The sequence below is a fragment of the Danio rerio genome, chromosome 2 (assembly GCF_049306965.1).
Source record: "Danio rerio strain Tuebingen ecotype United States chromosome 2, GRCz12tu, whole genome shotgun sequence".
Classification (NCBI taxonomy): domain Eukaryota; kingdom Metazoa; phylum Chordata; class Actinopteri; order Cypriniformes; family Danionidae; genus Danio; species Danio rerio.
Genome location: NC_133177.1, coordinates 41,185,278 through 41,204,206, shown reverse-complemented (window position 1 = coordinate 41,204,206; position 18,929 = coordinate 41,185,278). Strand labels below are relative to the sequence as shown.

Genomic DNA, 18,929 nt, shown 5'->3' with positions numbered 1-18,929 from the left:
ATTGTCCGTAGTGTATGTATGTGAATGAGTGTGTATGGATGTTTCCCAGAGATGGGTTGCAACTGGAAGGGCATCAGCTGCGTAAAAACGTGCTGGATATGTTGGTGGTTCATTCCACTGTGGTGACCCCAGATTAATAAAGGGACTAAGCCGAAAAGAAAATGAATGAATGAGTAAATGAGTTCTAGACTTATTCAAATACTCTTTTCTTTTTTTACAAAATGTTCTATTATTCAGTGTTACTGATACTATGAATGTTTTAAATGTTTAAAATGTTTGAAAGAATAAGCGATTATCGAAGTGATTGTAAATTGTATTATATTTGAAACAATTAAAAAGGCTTTTGTTAAAAAATGGATAAAACAGAGGTTTGAAGGATTGTGGCAAGCTATAAAGATTTAAAAGTACAATTAATTAGTGTTTTGGAGCTGCACTTTGATTATTAAAGTCTTTTAATATATTATCCAGGGTTCCCACAGGTCTTGTAAGTTCTTGAATTTTATGGAATTTTTTAAGGTCTATTTCAGACATTGAAAGTCAGGGAGTTATATGTATTTTTTGTTTGTTTTTTCAAAATGTAGTTTTTCAGTATGTTTTATTTTTTTGCCATTTTATTCCTTTTAATGCTTGTTTACTGGCAATCAAATATCGTAAAATATTAGCACATTAGCATTGGAAGTGAATGAGACCGGAAGCCTTGAGCCATTTAAATAACAATGGTCGTGCCACACTTATGTGAAAAATAAAGCAGAAAGCAGAACCATTAAAAGCATGTCTGAATACACTTTTGCTATTTTAAGGACGGTAAAATACGGTTTGCCCCGCGTTGCATGGTGTAACAGGGTTGTGCTTATTCTCTTGATGAGTTATGGGTGTGTTTTAAGCAAAACGTGCATTAAACCAGAGTCCCATCTCCCATTCCCTTTAAAAGTCAGTTGCGCCACACTGTGGCACATTTGCCATTTACATGGCGGACTTTGTAAAAGGAATAACTAAATGGAAAAATTGAATGCTTTACTAGCAAGAAAACAGTTTAAGAGACCATCTGCATGAGGATAAAGAACAAACCTCCTCCATTCAGCCTCTTTACTTTTGCTCTTTACTTTACTCCTTTACTTTGGTGGATAAGGAAACAAGTCATACGCACACAATGTTGACATCCATTGGCCTACATATCTAATTTAGTTTGTAAATGTTTAGCGCAAAAATTTGTTTCAAAACTATTCCTAAATTCAGTTCTAATTTCCAGCAAACAAATAAATGAACAATAATAATGAAGTGTGGTCAAAAAACTATTTAAACAACGTGGTGCAAAATGTGAAAATTAGGGTTTCGCTTGTCTCAAAATAGCAAGAAATCGCACCAAACATGTCTTGCACCTTATTGTGGTGGGTGTATGATAGGGACCTCTATGTGGTTACAGATTATCATATGACTGACTGACACTACTAAAACACAGAATAGTCAAAGAATGACCATGTCAGAATAGAAAATCGGCTCATAAATTAAACTTTTATTCTGTATAACAGCTGAAATGGACTGGAGGTTTGTTAAAAAAGTGAAAAGCTTACCTTGATCTCGACTCATGAATGCAGCCTTTATGTTGTCTGGAACGCCTTGCCATTTACTAATGGGTTTGGGATAATCTGGATCCACTGAGTGCGTGTCTTCATTGTAACGATAATATCTGATGAAAGATAAGCAGCAGTTTCAGATCTATGCTCTCTTTGTGCTCGTGCTTTATGTTATGGGACATCAAAGCTACTGACTTGTTTCCTCTGAAGAAGTAAGTGTAGCCTGTAGGCGTGTAGAGAAGAGCTGCATCCAGTTTGTCCTTTGGTACACCAGATCCCAGTTCTCCTAAAACCTTCGGGTATCCTGGCTCTAAGTTGGACTCAGTGAACACCCAATGCCTGTCCCCTGCAAACCAGACATGTCAAATGTAGTATTTCAGGGTCAATAAGCAAATTCTCCACTGAATTCATGCGATAAGATAGATCTAGTACCTTTAAAGAAGACAAATTTGCCATCTTCTCTTTCATATGCAGCATTAATGTCAGTAGGCAGACCTCTCCAGAAGTGTCCAATTGGCATGGGGTAGTTTTCCATAACTTGATTATTTCGAACACGCCAGAACCACTTACCCTAAAACACAGAGACAGGAACCATAATGAACAAACAATCTCCTAGTCATTATTCCAAAAATAATGCAGCACATACTCCATCAGTACCTTAAACACAAACATTTCTCCTCTGAAAATGCCAATGGTGTCAAAATGACCCTCGCAGATGTTGGGACCATAGGAGGGTCCTCCTGGCCTGTACGGTGTGGGGTATGGAGTGTGATGGGGCGTCTCAGGGGTGACAGGGGTTCGAGGGTGTCCTCCAGATCCTGGTCCTACAGAGATTAAATCAAAATATATAAATATTTTAGTGAATTAGCTTATTTGCATTGGTCTGTGTAAATAACTGATTGACAAAAGCATCTTAATATGTAATTAAATGCTGTACTTGACTATTATTTTTCACTCTAGTTGAACTGAAAATTAATTGGAAATGGTATACTGCTCTATTATTGGATTTTACTATACAGGGGTGCGTTTCTGAAAACCATCGCTAGCCAACTAAGGTCGCAAGTTGCGTCATTACAAACATAGTTCGTTGATTTGGTGTTTCCCATATCCATCAATACAATAAAAATTTGCAAACTGCATCGCAAACTTGAACGTTTCCAACTACTCTTGAGCTGTAGTGTTCGATTCCCAATTATCCCCCATATGCCCTATCAATTTCGAACATTCCAGCATTTAAAGTTGAAATGATATAAAAAAAACTAAAACATTAAAGTAATCTCTCTTAGGTGTAATTTGTTTTAAAGTATTTTTTACAGTTCAGTTTTAGTGATCTTTATCTTGACAATTGCATTCCCTTTATAGTGCACTTTGAAAGCATGTATGCTATTTTGAATGCAGCCGTGACCGTCTAAGCTTTTCACTCATCATACCACACATGCTGCTGATAATGTGACAATAAAAGTGATTTGATTTGGCTCTGAATGAAAGCTGTAGGTGACCAATTATTTAAAAGCAGAATTTACGTTACGTCTACAAAGCTTGTGAAAACTGAATACATAGCATATGTTAATGCTTTAATTTATAGTAGGTTATTTATAAAGAAATTTAAATATAATGTGTGAATTTAAATATCTGTGGTTTAAATGTGTCAAAGTTGTAAAAGTAGACTTTTTAAAAAAAGTTAAATAAATAAATAATTAAACAATATCTTATGTAATAGTAATAATTATTAAGTAGTATTATTTTCTATTCTTATAATAAAAATAAATGGCCTACTGTAAATTTTTAGTAAACATAGGCCCTACATGTGCTTTTTTACATATATTTCAAGTAATATGGAAATGGAATGCATAATTTTACCAAAACTATTATTAGATTTTTTTTTTTCAATGCATGTGTGTGTAAAACAAATAATTTGCACAAAAACATTATGGGGTTTTTCTTTAAAGAAGTAGTTAATCCACCCTGTTTAGAATGTCATTATGGACATTTTACGCTATTACTAACGTGGTTCCAACAATGGATCTGTGATAAAGCAGCTACCGTTTTGGGAAACACTCATCACTGCATCGTTTTTTTCCCAACCAATGCATCGTACTATGATAATTCAGTCGCGAGTTACGTTGTGGTTTGGGAAACGCACCCCAGTTCAATACTTCACTGCCTAATGTTCAGTTTTATGCATAGTTTTCTTGTTTGCATTAATGTTTATTAATTTTTGCAGACAGTTTTATCCGAAATGAGTAAAGCAGGCGTAAAAGAAGTGTAATTTGTCCATGCTAATTTCTTAAGTTTCTTTAATTTAAAGAGTAGCTTTCTCAGCACTAAATTAAATAAGTAATCTATGCCAAATTTAATAGATCATTTCAGTGTTGATTGTCAAAAATTTTTTGTATATATTAGGTACATTTGTGTAATTTAGTTTTATGCTTAAAGAAAACATCTGTATTTATCAGATACAACTTAGCATTAAGTAAAATATGTAATATTCTCAAAATGTAACAATTGAAACCTTATAAGGCCTAATGCAGAAATGCCTAAAGTAGGGCCCATTATAACCTTTGATTTGGTCCACCATCCCATCTGAGAATGATAGAGAGGGTTGGGGCAACACTTCTAACAGATATCATTTCTAATTTCACCTAAGAAAAAAATATTTGTTTATTTCGATACAAAAAAGCTAATTGAAATTACATTCAATAAAATATAAATAAATTTTTTTATGATGGGATGAGTTTTTAAAGCGTAAATGCTGTCACTCGACATATAGAGGACTGTGCAGAAGACATCAGTGAGCAAATCAAGGCACCATTTTCTCCATTCTGTTATAAATGAGATTTTTTTTGTTCTATATATATATATATATATATATATATATATATATATATATATATATATATATATATATATATATATATATATATAATATTATATTTTTAAAAATTATTAAATAAATTATAAAATTACCCATGCCAGGTGTATTTACCTTCGGCCCGCTAGCCTTAATTAGGTATGATTTTTGGCCCTTTATAAGAAAAGGTTTTGGGCACGCCTGCCCTAATGTTCCTAGGTTAACAACCCCAATTGTTGAGAACACAGATCTGTTAATTTTGATGCTTTTACCATAAAGCTTCTGAATGCCTTTCCGGTCATCATCAGGAAGCACAAAGTGGTCGGTTTCCATCCACTGGTAGAAGGGAGCCATGATGGCGGATGGGTCGTTTGAATGCTCCATTCCCAAAGCATGGCCCAGTTCATGCACAGCCACCAGGAACACATCATTACCTGAGAGAAAGACGAAAATAAGCACAGGTCAGACTGGCCAACCTTAAATGGCATTCTGTATAATGGTGTACTGCGCATTACCTACAACTTTTTTGAATGAATGACAGCTAAGAGAGAACAACTGTTCCTTTCTTACAGAACTTGTTTTTTGGCATTCAGTCCACAACAGGGAAATGACAAAGCATGAAAAAATCAAGAGGTTCAAAACATTGTCAATGAAAGGTAAGGCTGATTCAAACCAGTTCAGTAGCATGCACAACCCAATACTTGCTTGGACTTGCCTAACTCCTTTTCACACATATATTGAGTTGATCTGAACTCATTTGAGCATGTCTAAACAGGACCCATCATCCAAACTGACACAAACAAGTGAAACCCCCTTCGGAGGTCTAGAGTGTTTTCGCTGACATGCGGTGTTTGTTCTTACCCAGCAAGTCTTTGTTGCCAATAGTCCAAGGCTCAGCTGCGTCAAAGTGCGTATCCCCTCCTATGCCATTCCCTGGGAAGTAAGCATGGGCCAAGAAACCTCCTTCTCCATCAAATGGACTGGCATCGCCATGAAAGCCATCAGCGAAGAAGAGCATGATGTCTGCAAAGTCTACAACCTTGTCCCTGATGTCACTATAAGAGATCTCTCTGAATCGCAAAGGCGTAACGCTTTCCCACACTTTGAAGGCTTTTCTGATGGCCTCAAATGTCTCGTATTCCCCAACCTTTGGCGTGTAGTTCTGTATGCTGCGAAAGAGATAAGAAAGGGTGAATTGGAGAAAAAGTAGGCCATAGGAAAAAAGAGGGAATATAGGCAGAAGAGGGAGAGAAAAAATGATTTACATTACAGACAAGTCACACAGGAATTTTGGCCCTGGCTGCAGCGGAGCAGAATCGTATAGCAAGGCCAAAGATGACTTTTCCATAAGTGTGCTGCATATTTACTAAAGCACAGGCCACAGCCATATCTAAACGTTTATGACAGCAAACCTCAATTAACCGGTAATGGTTTTGGATGGGATTTCTGCACCGAAATTGACCTAAATACACTTTCAAATGCTACAGAAAGAAGTTTCTTACCAGAATGTGATCTCATTTTTGTCCCATTTCAGTCCCTGGATGGCGTAGCGCTTCTTTCTCAGGTTGCTCTTCAGTTCGGATCCAAACTTGTCTGGGACGCCACAGCGGGGCCTCTTCATTGCCCTGGCAATCAGCATCCAATACATTAGATCATCCACCACACAACAGATTTAATTTCAGCCATTTTGTACAGGGTGGCTATTAATTTCTGTCCTCATATATTCTACATCTTCCGTGCCTCATTGCACACCAGTGAAGGATTGCTGACACAATGCTGTACTTTTTCCATTCCCTCCTTCCATGACTAACAACAGCATAACTGATGGGCCAAAATAATTCCACAGAGATATCTGTAAGCTCTTGAATCTCCTGAACTAGCCGCAGTTGTTCAGAAAATGCAAGACTGATCCCGTGGAGGAAATAAGGCATCATTTTTTTGACATTTTATGTAAATGTATTTTAAAGAAATGCAACCCTGGACATGGCAGCATTAATTGGACTAAATAATACATTGTAGCTGTCATGTTGGAAAACTGGCTTACTCTAGAGTATTGGCATCCAAATTGCCAGTGACTGTCAGGCCGTAGAATCTCTGCATGGCAGCAATGGCAGAGGGTACGGACTGAGGAGAGCGGGCCGTATGTGTGCGCAAATCACCAGGGGGCAAGTAACCATACTGCTGTAGCCATGCCTGAAACAAGACAGAAAGAGAGGCAAAGTTCTTTGTAAACAGACCTTTTTTTTTTTTAAAGTTGTTTTTTGAGTTTTTTTTATGAAAGGTCAAAAACTAAACTTTATTAAGGCTAGCGGGCCGAAGGTAAGTATAGTTGTTATGGATTATTTCTAAATTTATTTAATAGTATTTAAAAATAACAAAAAAATTGCTTCATATTAACTAATGCAGCTTTTTTTTACATTTTATACTGAACTTATTACAGTAAAAACAAAAAAATATCATAACAGAATAGAGTTACACTAGTTTTTGCCTTAATTTGCTCGCCGATGTCTTTTGCATAGTCCTTTTTTTGTCAGTTGACAGCTTTTACATTTTAAAAATTTAGATTCATTTATATTTAATTAAAACACGCCAGTTAGCTTTTCTGTGGGAAAATAAAACAAACAAAAAAAGGTAAGGTCAAATTAGAAATCATGATCTCTGTTAAAGGCATTGCCCCAATCCTCTCTATCACTCTCAGATAGGATGGTGGGCCAAATCAAAGGTTACAATGGGCCAACTTTGGTCTACGGGCCCTACTTTGGGCATCTCCGCCTTTTGAGTTTCTTAGTTCCGTTAAACACAAAAGAAGATATTGAAAAATTTTAGAAACCAGTAACCGTTGACTTCCATACTAGGAGAAACAATTACCGGGAGTCTCCCGTATTTCAGACAAATCTCCCACCACCCTCCTGTTTTGTTATTTCTTCTGGAAAACTACCGTAAATTTACAACCACATCCCCCCTGCCCCAACCGGTACTCAGCTTGTTGGTACAGCCTGAAATACCCCCCAGTTCACCAACTTGGGTATAGTGTCCGATCGCAGCGGCCACCTGAAACCTGCTCCATAGTACAGTTACTAACACCACAGTACAGACACATGAAGGCACAATCCCCCAACACCCCTCTCTCACTCTTCACTTATGTCTATAAACCCGGCTGGCTCAGTTGGCATTTCTGTTTGCATGTTCTCCCCGTGTTTGCCTGGGTTTCGTCTGGGTGCTCTGGTTTTCCCCACAGTCCAAAGACATGCACTATAGATGAATTGAATAAACTAAATTGGTCGCAGTGTATGTGTGTGAATGCAGCTGAAAGGGCACTGTGTTAAACATATGCTGGATAAGTTGGCGGTTCATTTCACTGTGGTGACCTATGATGAGTAAAGGGACTAGGACAATGAATGAATGAATAAATTACAAGACAGTTCTTGTAAATGAACAGCATTTCTAAATAGGTATTTTGAATTTGATCAAATAAGTGTAGCGTTGTTGTTGAAAATGTGCTGACCTCAATCTAGTATTTTGATATTCAAACACATATTTGCTAGATTACTAACAGCTTCATTTAGTGTTGGTAGGAGTGAACCTCTCACACCCATGGGATCAGGCAGGGATCCTTACCACAATTGATGAAACAATGCACTTGAAGCACTGGGATTTATTCGAAATTCACTTAACAAGTACGTCTAAACAAAGTAATATATCAAGTGCGTGCCTAGACTGATTTATGACCTTGCTTTTCTTTGTGGCAAAAGGAAGAAGCTGCATTATCTCTTTTTTAAAACTAAGTCAGTGACGGCACAAATGCATTTCTTCTTGCAGCAATATAGGATGATAGATGAGATAATGAAAGGTGAAGTGTTATCTGTCTGTGACTCCCTCGGGGAGAAAGATACTGTCTCCAGTTAAACCAAACTGTCAGTCAGTAATTTCCCAGGGAATTTCTGGTTAATGCCATTGAAACCACAGAGACGGAGCCCTTATCCTGTAAATCCCCCCTTTCTCTGCCTCCTCCACGATTCTCTCTTTCCCTTTTTTCTCTCATGCTGCTGCAGGAACGAAGGACAACAATATAGACACACACCCTGTGGGGCCTCAGCACGCTGTAGCTCAATGCAGAAAAACATGTGGCTCACATGACTTGGCAGCCGGCGCATGTGCGGTCTTTGTGACTAAAGTGTCAACAGACAGAGGTTCCTCCGCATGATCAGCATATTTAATGTTTATTATGGTGCTCTCTGGCTGAATGTGTTTTTGAGCGTGCCTTTTGGCAGCAGACGTGATTACGTGCACAGTCAGATGCTTCAGAGCCTGAGTTCCAAGTTGATGTAATCCTGGAAATTTTGTTTTTCCTTTTAAGAACTTGCTGTTTTCTTGAGCCTCTTATTCCTCTATTTACTTAGTTCCTGCACTCTATTTTCTTCTTTTTGTCTCAGGCTCTATAACAGGCTATGGGGCTATGATTTTTTAACTTCCTCATAATTCTTCTCTATCATCTGACACTGAATAGTGCAGTTTCTTTGGCTGCCTGTGACTCAGTCTCCGCTCAAACAAAGGTTCAGTGTGTTACATCTATATGAGGGTAAGAAGACCGTTTATGGGTTATGGATTGGTGGGGGATGGCGGAGATTCATTGTGATGAATGAATGCATCCATTCACTGTAACTGGACTAAAGTGAGATCACAATTTGCTGAGTGATGACCATTTTATGAATGATTATGAGAGCTTATACGCATGTTAAATGCATTATATATCATTCATTTTCCTTCGGCTTAGTCTCTATTTCAGAGGTCGCCACATCGGAATGAACCACCAACTATTCCAGCATATGTTTTATGTAGTGGATGCCCTTCAGCTGCAACCCAGTACTAAGAAACACTTATACAATCTCACATTCACACACATACACTACGGCCACCTTAGTTTGTTCAATTCACCTATAGCGCATGTCTTTAGACTGTGGGGGAAACCGGAGCATCTGAAGGAAACCCATGCCAACACTGGGAGAACATGCTAACTCCACAAAGAAATACCAAATGACTCAGCCAGGACTTGAACCAGCGGCCTTCTTGCTGTGAGGCAACAGTGCTAACCACTGAGCCACCGTGCCACCCATCATATATCAGTTGGACATAATGTGCATTCAGCCACAGGTGCAGGAGTCAGTGATTGAAGTTTATGAATTAAATTTTTAAAAAATTTTCTGTCACAAAAACTTGTCATTCTGCTTTATAAACCAAGGATTAACCTCCGGTGCCATTTGGGTTAGTTTGACGATGGATTTATGCGCTTAAGAAAGTTTAGACAAAGTCAGTAACCGTCAGCTTTAATTGTGGGAAAAACTGGATAATTTTGAGCTTTTGTCAGCTAATTTCATTTGCCGGGTTTAAAATCATTTTAGGGTGGGATCAAAATTGGTGACGTAGAGCGAATCTTTTAGTGGAGTTATGACGCAGCGGTTTCTCATTATTATTCATAGCGACGTTTTCTTATCCTATGAGAAGACCCTGCTGCTTAATTATTCATGAGACCACGTGCTTTCCGAAGGCAAGGCAGACCTGCAAAGCTGTGAGATCCAATGACTGGGTGAGATTGCGTCCACTGACTCCGCATACGGCATGCAGTATTTAGCTGTTCATGAAGGGTTGTATTTGTTTTTTTCCATGATCCATGGGGTTTGTTGCATGTTTTGTGCAGTGTGATGCTGTCAGAGCCAATACAGCAAAGCTGTTGGTTTGCAGCAAGCATTTTTGTCGAGAGAGCTGTATGAGAAATGGAGAATGGCTGACTTTCTTTTATCAGTTGAGTTTGTTACCATTCAGTCACAACATCTATGTGCATGCTGCTGTGTTTGCCATATGTTTAAAATCGTTCAAATTACCGGCAGCGTTAATGGTTGGAATAGACAGGATAAGAGACCTGCTGCTGCACTGCTATCCACTGTGTCTGAATTCAGACCCCGGGATTGAGGAGGAGAGAAGTCCTCATTTAAAGTGTTTAATTAAACACGATTATCTTTATTATGATATAAATTGTAGTTATGTGTATGTGAAAACACGAATAACATATGTAGCAGAGCATTAAATTACTGTTTATTTCTTTGCATTTTAACTTTAACCATAAGATCATGTGTCTTCTCAGTTTGTGTCTCTGTTTGTGAGCCAACTGACAACAGTTGTTAGCTCCCCATCCTCTCCTTTGCTCTGCTGGCCACGCCCACTCTCTCCCTCCATGGCATTATATTTTTATTTTTATTTTATTTTTTTGGCAAATTCTAAGGGAGACTTGAACCAATACAGGAGGGTTTCATGACCCTTTAAAACTACTCTGACTGTGTTCATCTGACAGAATAAAGTCAAATATGATGGTTTTAGGGTGAGTAAACTATTAATTTTAATTTTTGGGGTGAACTATTGCTTTAAATCCATTCTGATAAATGAATAATGTGTTGAGAATTGAAGCAGAACAAACATCATGTGTGAAGTCTTTGCTGTTGCTCAACATTTCTCGCATCTCTCGAAAACAACTTCTAAACTGGATTTCCCAACAGTCTGCCAGTACATCCTGTCTTCCACACAGAGGAAGTTATTTCCATGAAAAAAAGAGTCTATAAAGTGAAGGATGTTTACTCAATCTTCCGCACGTTGTATACAGTTTTATTGCATGATTCACGTAAATTATTGGCTGTGCAATCTTTTGCTTTTGTACTACACTAAAGTGTCTTTGATGACCTGTTTATGACTGTCATTACACCAAAAATCAAGGGGGAGAGGTTTAGGTTTTGAACATTTATGTATTCAATATACCAATTGATCTGTTAATCTTTGTCATAGCATCTATTGTTATGACATCATCCAAACAGATTGAGCATCAAGGGGTCACACACCTGACAAGAAGCACAGCAACACACAAATATCTAAGACAACTCCTCAGGTATTGCACACTGGACATGTTACGTATTTGTTGTATTCATGTTGAATTCAAGACAGCAGTCCACAAAGATGAATCTAATCACCAAACTTGCCAAAACCGACCATAAAAAAACATGAAGTGCACATATTTTTTTCTGTTCAATCACAATGTTGTCCATAACCATTCAGTTCAGCTTTATACACTACCCTACAAAAGTCATTGCCTATCTAAGTTTTAGGAACAGCAAATAACTACTTGACTTCTAGTTGATTATTTGGTATCAGAAGTGGCTGATATGAAAGACAAATGCCTCTGGATTATACTTATTTTACCAAAATAAAATATTTATATACTTGATTTTTAATTATTTAATTTGTCTGACTTAGCTTAGAAAAAGGTCTTGTCACTAAACAGAAATAATATACAGTATAGAATATAAAGTCATAGTACAGTGGAAAAAGAATTGATATTGTGTATGACTCTTATGAGCTTGAATTATTGCATCCATACACCTCTGCAATGACTCAAATAACTTAATAAAGTCATCTGAAGTGGCAAAGAAACCGTTCTTGCAGGACTCCCAGAGTTCATCAAGGTTCTTTGGATTCATCTTTAATGCCTCCTCCTTCATCTTACCCCAGACAGGCTCAATAACGTTCTTATCTGATGACTGGGCAGGCCAATCCTGGAGCACATTGACCCTCTTCTTTTTAGGAACTTTGATGTGGAGGCTGAAGTATAAGAAAGAGCGCTGTCCTGCTGAAGAATTTGCCCTCTCCTGTGGTTTGTAATGTAATGCGCAGCACAAATGTTTTTAAACCTCAGGCTGCTGATCCATTCTGCAGATCTCTTGCATGCCCCCATACTGAATGTAACACCAAACCATGATTTTTCCTTTACCAAACTCGACTGATTTCTGTGAGAATCTTGTGTCCATGCATGTTCCAATAGGTGTTCTGCAGTATTTGTGATGATTGGGATGCAGTTCAACAGATGATTCATATGAAAAATCTACCTTCTTTCACTTTTCCAAATGATCAACTAGAAGTCAAGTTGGTATTTGTTGCTCTGACAACTGGGATCGATGATAAGACGTTTTTCAGGTAGTGTAAATGCGTGTTTAATAGGGATGTAACGGTATTGTAAATACCGTCATACCGCAATATTAATTTTTTTCGATATTACCGAAGTCGCATGACTCGGTAAAACTATAGGTCTTCTGAGAAAATTTGCTCAGGCGAATGAAGCGAACGGAAGGTAACGAAAACTACAATTGCCATCAGCCCATGCTTGACCATCATCCCTTGCGGTCTGTTGTTGCTACAGATCCAGTAATGCGGAAATGGAGTGTGCTGCTAGAAGCGGGGATGAAAAGAGCTGGAAAACTCTAAAGCAGGTCGCACACCAGAAGCGCCGCTCGGCGCCGCGACACGGCGCGTACATGACAGATTAAAGTATCGCACACCAGACGCGCACATTCGAATGATATTTAACATGAAACTAATCAGATGGCGCTCTGTGGCGCGGCTGAAAAATGAACTGCGTCCTGAGCCGTCGCCGGGTGCCGCCGACAGCCGCCGGTGTGTGTATCCTGATAGAAACCTATGATTAGAATTCTAAAATACGTGGCGCGCCGCGCCGCCGAGCGTCGCTTCTGGTGTGCGACCTGCTTTATCTCCGTGTAAGTTCAGACTTCGCAAGTTTGATCAAGGCTGCAGTCTCTTCTTCTCAGTTTGATATGGAAAAGCAGATTATACCGAGGACACGGGTAAATCTTCAAAGGGAACAGTGTACTTTATAACTTCATTCACATCACCCTGGCTTCGTTGTTTCACTTTCTCAACAATAAAATGTAAACATGATTTAAGGAACTGCCTATTTTCATTTTAATATTAGCAACTTAGACAGCAGAAATGTTGAGGCGTCGTGCTGCATAAGATGAGCGTCATCTTCACTGTGTGGTTATTTATAACAAAACGGAGCCGATAACAACTGCCTCCTTTCAATTTCAGTGAAAATACGAAACACAGCCTCTCTTTTGCTGAGTATCAGTTTTAAGAATCGATAATGGCCATTTTAAAAGTATAACATACAATAAGTTTATACATTATAGGAAATAAAGGCAAGCGATCAGTCAATATACAGAATGTACGTGCTTACATTAATCATTAACTTATCTTTGCGCTCAGCCAAAACACGTTACCTGAGAACAAGTAATAGATTCCACTGACCAAAGTCAGGGAATATGTCGTTAGATAAAGACAACAAGATAAATGAAATATCCCGTTTAATAAATATAGTGAGATTAGATCCAGCGGGAGATGCTTGATGAGAAGTCCGACTAGCAGAGCTCTCATCTAGGTAGATGGGCTGAGTGTGATTAAATGTTGAATGTGATGAGTTTTCAACAATACTAAATTGAAACTTTATTTTTTTTACATGGTTTAATAATTTTTTGTTATTAAAATTGAAGTTCCTGTTTCAAAGCTTACAGATAGATGGCTAATTTGTATGTCATTGACACTTTTGGCACTTTTTTGGAGTATTTTCATAAGTTTTGTTTTTTCCTGTAAATGATTCAATAAATACCGTACCGTGACATTCATACCGAGGTATTACCGTACCGTGAAATTCTGATACCGTTACATCCCTAGTGTTTAAGCCATATTTTAATATCTTCACAACTGATAAAATGTCATAATGTCCTGTAAATTCCATCACAAAGCTCTACATTTTTATGTATCTTTCGGGATTAATAGGTTAGTCCACTCAAAAATGACAATTATTTATCGTTTACTCTGCCTTATGTGGTTTTCAACCTTTGAGTTTCTTTCTTTCTTTTTTTTTTCTTTAACAAAAGAAGATATTTTGAAGAATGCTGGTTGCTGGCATACATTGTCTTCCACAGTAGGAAAAAAAAATTCCATGGAAGTCAATGGGTCTAAGCAACCGGGACTTTTCAAAATGACTTATTTCAACAGATAAAAGAAACCCAAATAGTATTTGGGACAAAGTGAAAGGAGCGTAAAAAGCCAAATTTTTTGGGGGGGTGAACTAACCCTTTTAAAACTACCACTGAGTCTGCCAGGACTAAATACACTTTTGGTCTGGCCCAAACAAACCAAAAGACCTGAACTGCAAGTGTGAACACCAAATATCAAATCTAATATAATGTAAAAGATCCAAAATGTAAAGAAAATCCTCAACGCTTTCATAACTTGCAAATTTGATTAAATAAATTCAGTTTTCACCCTCATTTTGGCTTGGCCATGATGCATGAAAAATTAAGTTTGAGTTATTGTGACAGCATGCGTGATCTTTTCTATTACTTTATATACAAAGGAGCAATAGGCACCATTTTATGTTGAGAGGCTGAGAGAAAGACATGCAATTTTAAAGGAAAATGAGTCACAACTTCCATTTACTCTGGGCCAATGGAATAACACAGAATCTGGGTGCGCGTGTGGTGAATCCAAATCCAATGAAGCCAAATCATAAAAATGCAGTTCAGCTGCTCAGGTTACGCTAATGAAGCTCAACAGCTGGATAAATGTATCGACAGCGTAACACCAATAGCGAAATACTTAAAAAGAAATGCCTAATGTAACTGGAGTTTACCAATAACAAAAACAGTGGTTAGTATTCAAATGTATGTACTGTGACAGCCCAAACTTTCTTGCATTTAATTTACACTTGACAACTTTTATGCGTTGGCCTTTAATTTGTCAAGACTTTAATTTAGACATTCAGTACAAAAAAGGCAAAGATAACCTCATTGCTTATACTCTATCAAGATCTTGTTTGTAAACATGAAGATGTTTATTCTTGTCTGTGGGGGTGTTATGTCCCTTATGTATTAATTCTGCTCTTTTTATTTTTATGAAGTGTTCTGTGTCTCTCTGCAGGAAGTAGCTGCTTGCTCCTTTTTTTGGTCCTGCCCCTATTCCTATTGATGCTGACCATGTCCATCTCTTAATGACCACAGTGTACCCATCTGCTGATGGCTATTGCCAGCAGGATAGAACGCCATGTGATAAAGTGCGAATCATCTCAGACTGGTTTCTTGAACATGACAATGAGTTCACTGTACTTAAATGGCCTCCACAGTCACCAGACTTCAATCCAATAGAGCACCTTGGGGATGTGGTGGAATAAGAGATTTGCATCATGGATGTGCAGCTGACAAATCTGCAGTAACTGTGATGCTATCATGTCAATATGGGCCAAAATCTCTGAGGAATATTTCCAGTACTTTGTTGAATATTTGCCACAAAGTATTAAGGCAGTTCTAAGGGGGTCCATCCTGGTACAAGTAAGGTGTACCTAATAAAGAGGCCGGTGAGTGTTCCTTTCTGAAACCACTTAATGCAAAGATCTTGCTGGTTGTTCAGTCTTAAAAGGATCCAAAATAAAAAAAAAATCTATTGAAGACCAAATATATTTTGCAGATTGTTGAAAACTGTTAGCCACTGACATCCATAGTACAAAAAACATTTCTAATTGCAGGTCAATGACTACTAGTTTCAAACATCAAAAAAAAGAATCCAAAAAAGGATTTTACTTTGTAAATGACCTAATTTTCAGATTTTGTCCAGGGACTGTACAATTTGTAGTCAATTTCAGCCTTTCATTTCTCTGTTAGTCTCTCTTTTCTAAAATGACATCACTTTTCAGCCTACAATACTTTCTATTCTTTATGCAGAATTGCATCATTCACACCCACCGCGTTTCCTGCCCGAAAACATCAATCCCATTTTCCCCCCATCTCTTTGTCTATATTCTCCAACATTCCACCCCCTTCCTCATCCCACTTCCTTCCTCAAACTCTGTCACTACATCACCAACCGTTGGCATCATCGCACATCTGCTCTGAAGCCATGTGGTCAAAAAATAAAAAAATCCCTGGGCTATTTCCTGCGGTTCTGTCCTATGAAGGATGTGACTAGCCATATGTGAGCAAATGCATGTCCAAATAATGTGGCTTACGCAATCATTAATGCAACTCATCAGATGACTTATCTGTCAGTGACAAGAAGTGCATCAAAAATATCATTGTGATATGGATTTCACAACAAATGGAGGTAGACACAGACACTAGTATTGTTCAAAAACAGGTGTGCAGAAGTCTGTATAGCTGAAGGAAATCCTTAAGGAATTGGGAGAACTTCCTGCAGGATTGTGATGACTTCCTGGTAGCCGAAATGGAGAAACAGAGGAAGAAAAGAGCCCATATGGAGATATTTTTTATTTACTCTGTCTAAACCCCTCCTCTACTTTCTGACCGTAACTGAGGACAGATGTCATCCATTAAATCCTGCAGCTTATAGGAGCCGAAAAACCTTTCTCCCCCCAAACTCATCCTCAGCATATCCATCCACCCTCTGACCACAACATTACAGTCATGACTTTTCTTCCTGTTTTCCTGCGGTAATCGGCCGTTCTTTTTTGCATCCTCAGCATCTTTCAGTATCTGCGGTCTCTTACTTGACCTTAATTCAGACTCCTCCACAGTGTTTACTTTGATCACAGAGCAGAGAGATCTGAGTTTCTTAAAACTAAACATCTGTGACAATAATACTTGTGACTGACAGATCATAAAGTTTCAGAGCCTCATAAGTTTAATCAAATCCATAAATGGATATATCCTGTAGGGTTTCCACCCTTCAGCTAGAATGGAAATGAACATGTTATTTATGGCTCTATAAATTTTGCTGTTTTGTTCTGAATTTTGTTAACATGTCACATATTTTTGTGAACAAAAACTATGCCCATTTTATATTATAGTTTTGCATAATGACAGTGTTTTTATAAACTGATTTTAATTTACACTCAAAGATCAGATTTTTTCTAAAAAGATTATAAATGTTAATGTAATTTTTTTTCAAATCAGAATACATTAAGACCACGATAATTTTCTCATCTCATAATTTTCTCAATCTCATTGGCATTACAAATGTTAAATCACAATACATAGGTTATTCTTCAGCAGATATCGTTTCTTATTAGCCGCTTTTGCTGCCTTCTTTTTTAAATATTGTGACATTCAAACAATTTAGACTTTGAATCAGAGATGCCCAAAGTAGGGCCCGCGGGCCAAAGTTGGCCCATTGTAACCTTTGATTAGGCTCACCATCCCATCTGAGAATGATAGAGGGGGTTGGAGCAATGCCTTTAACAGATTGTCACATTCTGATTTGACATTAGATTGTCATATCTAATTTGACTTAACCTGTTTTTGTTTGTTTGTTTTATTTCACCACAAACAAAAAGCTAATTGAAATGACGTTTCAGTTAAATATAAATTAGTCTGAGTTTTTAAAACATAAATGCTGTCACTCGACAAATGGAGGACTATGCAAAAGACATAGACGAGCAAATCAAGGCACAAACTAGAGATAAATTAGTTTATTTTTTTACTGCAACAAAAAAAAAAGTTTTAGTTTGGTATTTTATATATATATATATATATATATATATATATATATATATATATATATATATATATATATATATATATATATATATATACTGTATAAGTTACTGTATTAGTTATTTTTATAAATATTATTAAATAAATTGAGAAATTACCTATGGCAACTATATTTACCTTTGGCACACTAGCCTTAATAAAGTTTGGATTTTTGGCCCTTCATAAGAAAAGGCACCCCTGCTTAAGATCAAGTCTCACATACACACACAGTCTGCTTTTATTAGCCAAGCATTGACCTACTTTAGTGAAGGTCACACAGTTTGACATGCAAGTCTAGTAGTTTGTTATACAGTAACAGTTATCAAAGAACTTTATCCAGTTTCGACATATTGTTTGGAAAAAAGTTTTTTTTTTTTTTTACTTTATTAAAACAAAGTCATATATTTATATGCCTTTTAGCACACACACTTATACTATTGATTTGATATGAAACGTTTGTTTTTATCAGTTTTTATTTTATTTCTTTTTTAAATCATGTTTTTCTTCTAGCATGAATTACTGAGATGTAGTCATGTATCGTTCCCTAGGGATGAAACATCTTTCGATGCTCATATCTGTACATGTTATCAGTTATCAGTGATACATATCAGTTTAAGTTTTAATAATGCATGATACTCACCTCAGGTTTCATATCTTGTTTCGAGGACGATCTGTGCGCGCACACAAATATTAGGAGCAACAGCCTCGTGAACCCGCTCCAGATCATTTTTCGCTCTGATTCCTTTGTTGAAAAAGTACTCGTGATAAAGTTTGACACCACTTTGTTACTGTCGAAATAAAAAACGCTTTAAAAACTAGTGCCTACCACAATAGTGGTACAAATTGGACGAGAACTTTGGTTTCTCCAGAAAAGCGGGAGAATACAGACGTTTATCAAAATGTAAACAATACCTGCGATATATTACCGTTGCATTGCACGGACTGAAACTCTACAGTCTAAAAGTCATCGTTTCATGCACTGGGCGCTAGAATGGAGCATCGACAGAACGCATTGTAAAAACAGACAAGCTATCATTGGCAAATATATCTTTGTCTTATTTTTCTAGTTTAATAAAATCTTCGGCTTCTCATGCACAGCAACCCCTTTCTCTTGGTTGTAGACGT

At 37.4% G+C, this 18,929-nt stretch overlaps 1 protein-coding gene across 2 annotated transcripts in view; it reads right to left on the bottom strand.

The window, feature by feature from the left end:
- The window catches only part of mmp14b (matrix metallopeptidase 14b (membrane-inserted)), a 22,343-nt gene extending 3,414 nt beyond the window's left edge, over positions 1-18,929 (bottom strand). Inside the window, exons 1-10 of one of the 2 annotated variants that reach the window (XM_005171310.6) lie at positions 18,717-18,929; positions 18,445-18,592; positions 6,470-6,618; positions 5,928-6,050; positions 5,287-5,594; positions 4,698-4,859; positions 2,232-2,398; positions 2,007-2,145; positions 1,770-1,920; positions 1,572-1,687 (exon numbers count right to left, since the gene is read on the bottom strand). In XM_005171310.6, coding sequence (XP_005171367.1) covers positions 1,572-1,687; positions 1,770-1,920; positions 2,007-2,145; positions 2,232-2,398; positions 4,698-4,859; positions 5,287-5,594; positions 5,928-6,050; positions 6,470-6,618; positions 18,445-18,531 — 1,402 coding nt within the window. In that variant the 5' untranslated portion in view covers positions 18,532-18,592; positions 18,717-18,929. 2 annotated transcript variants of the gene reach the window in all.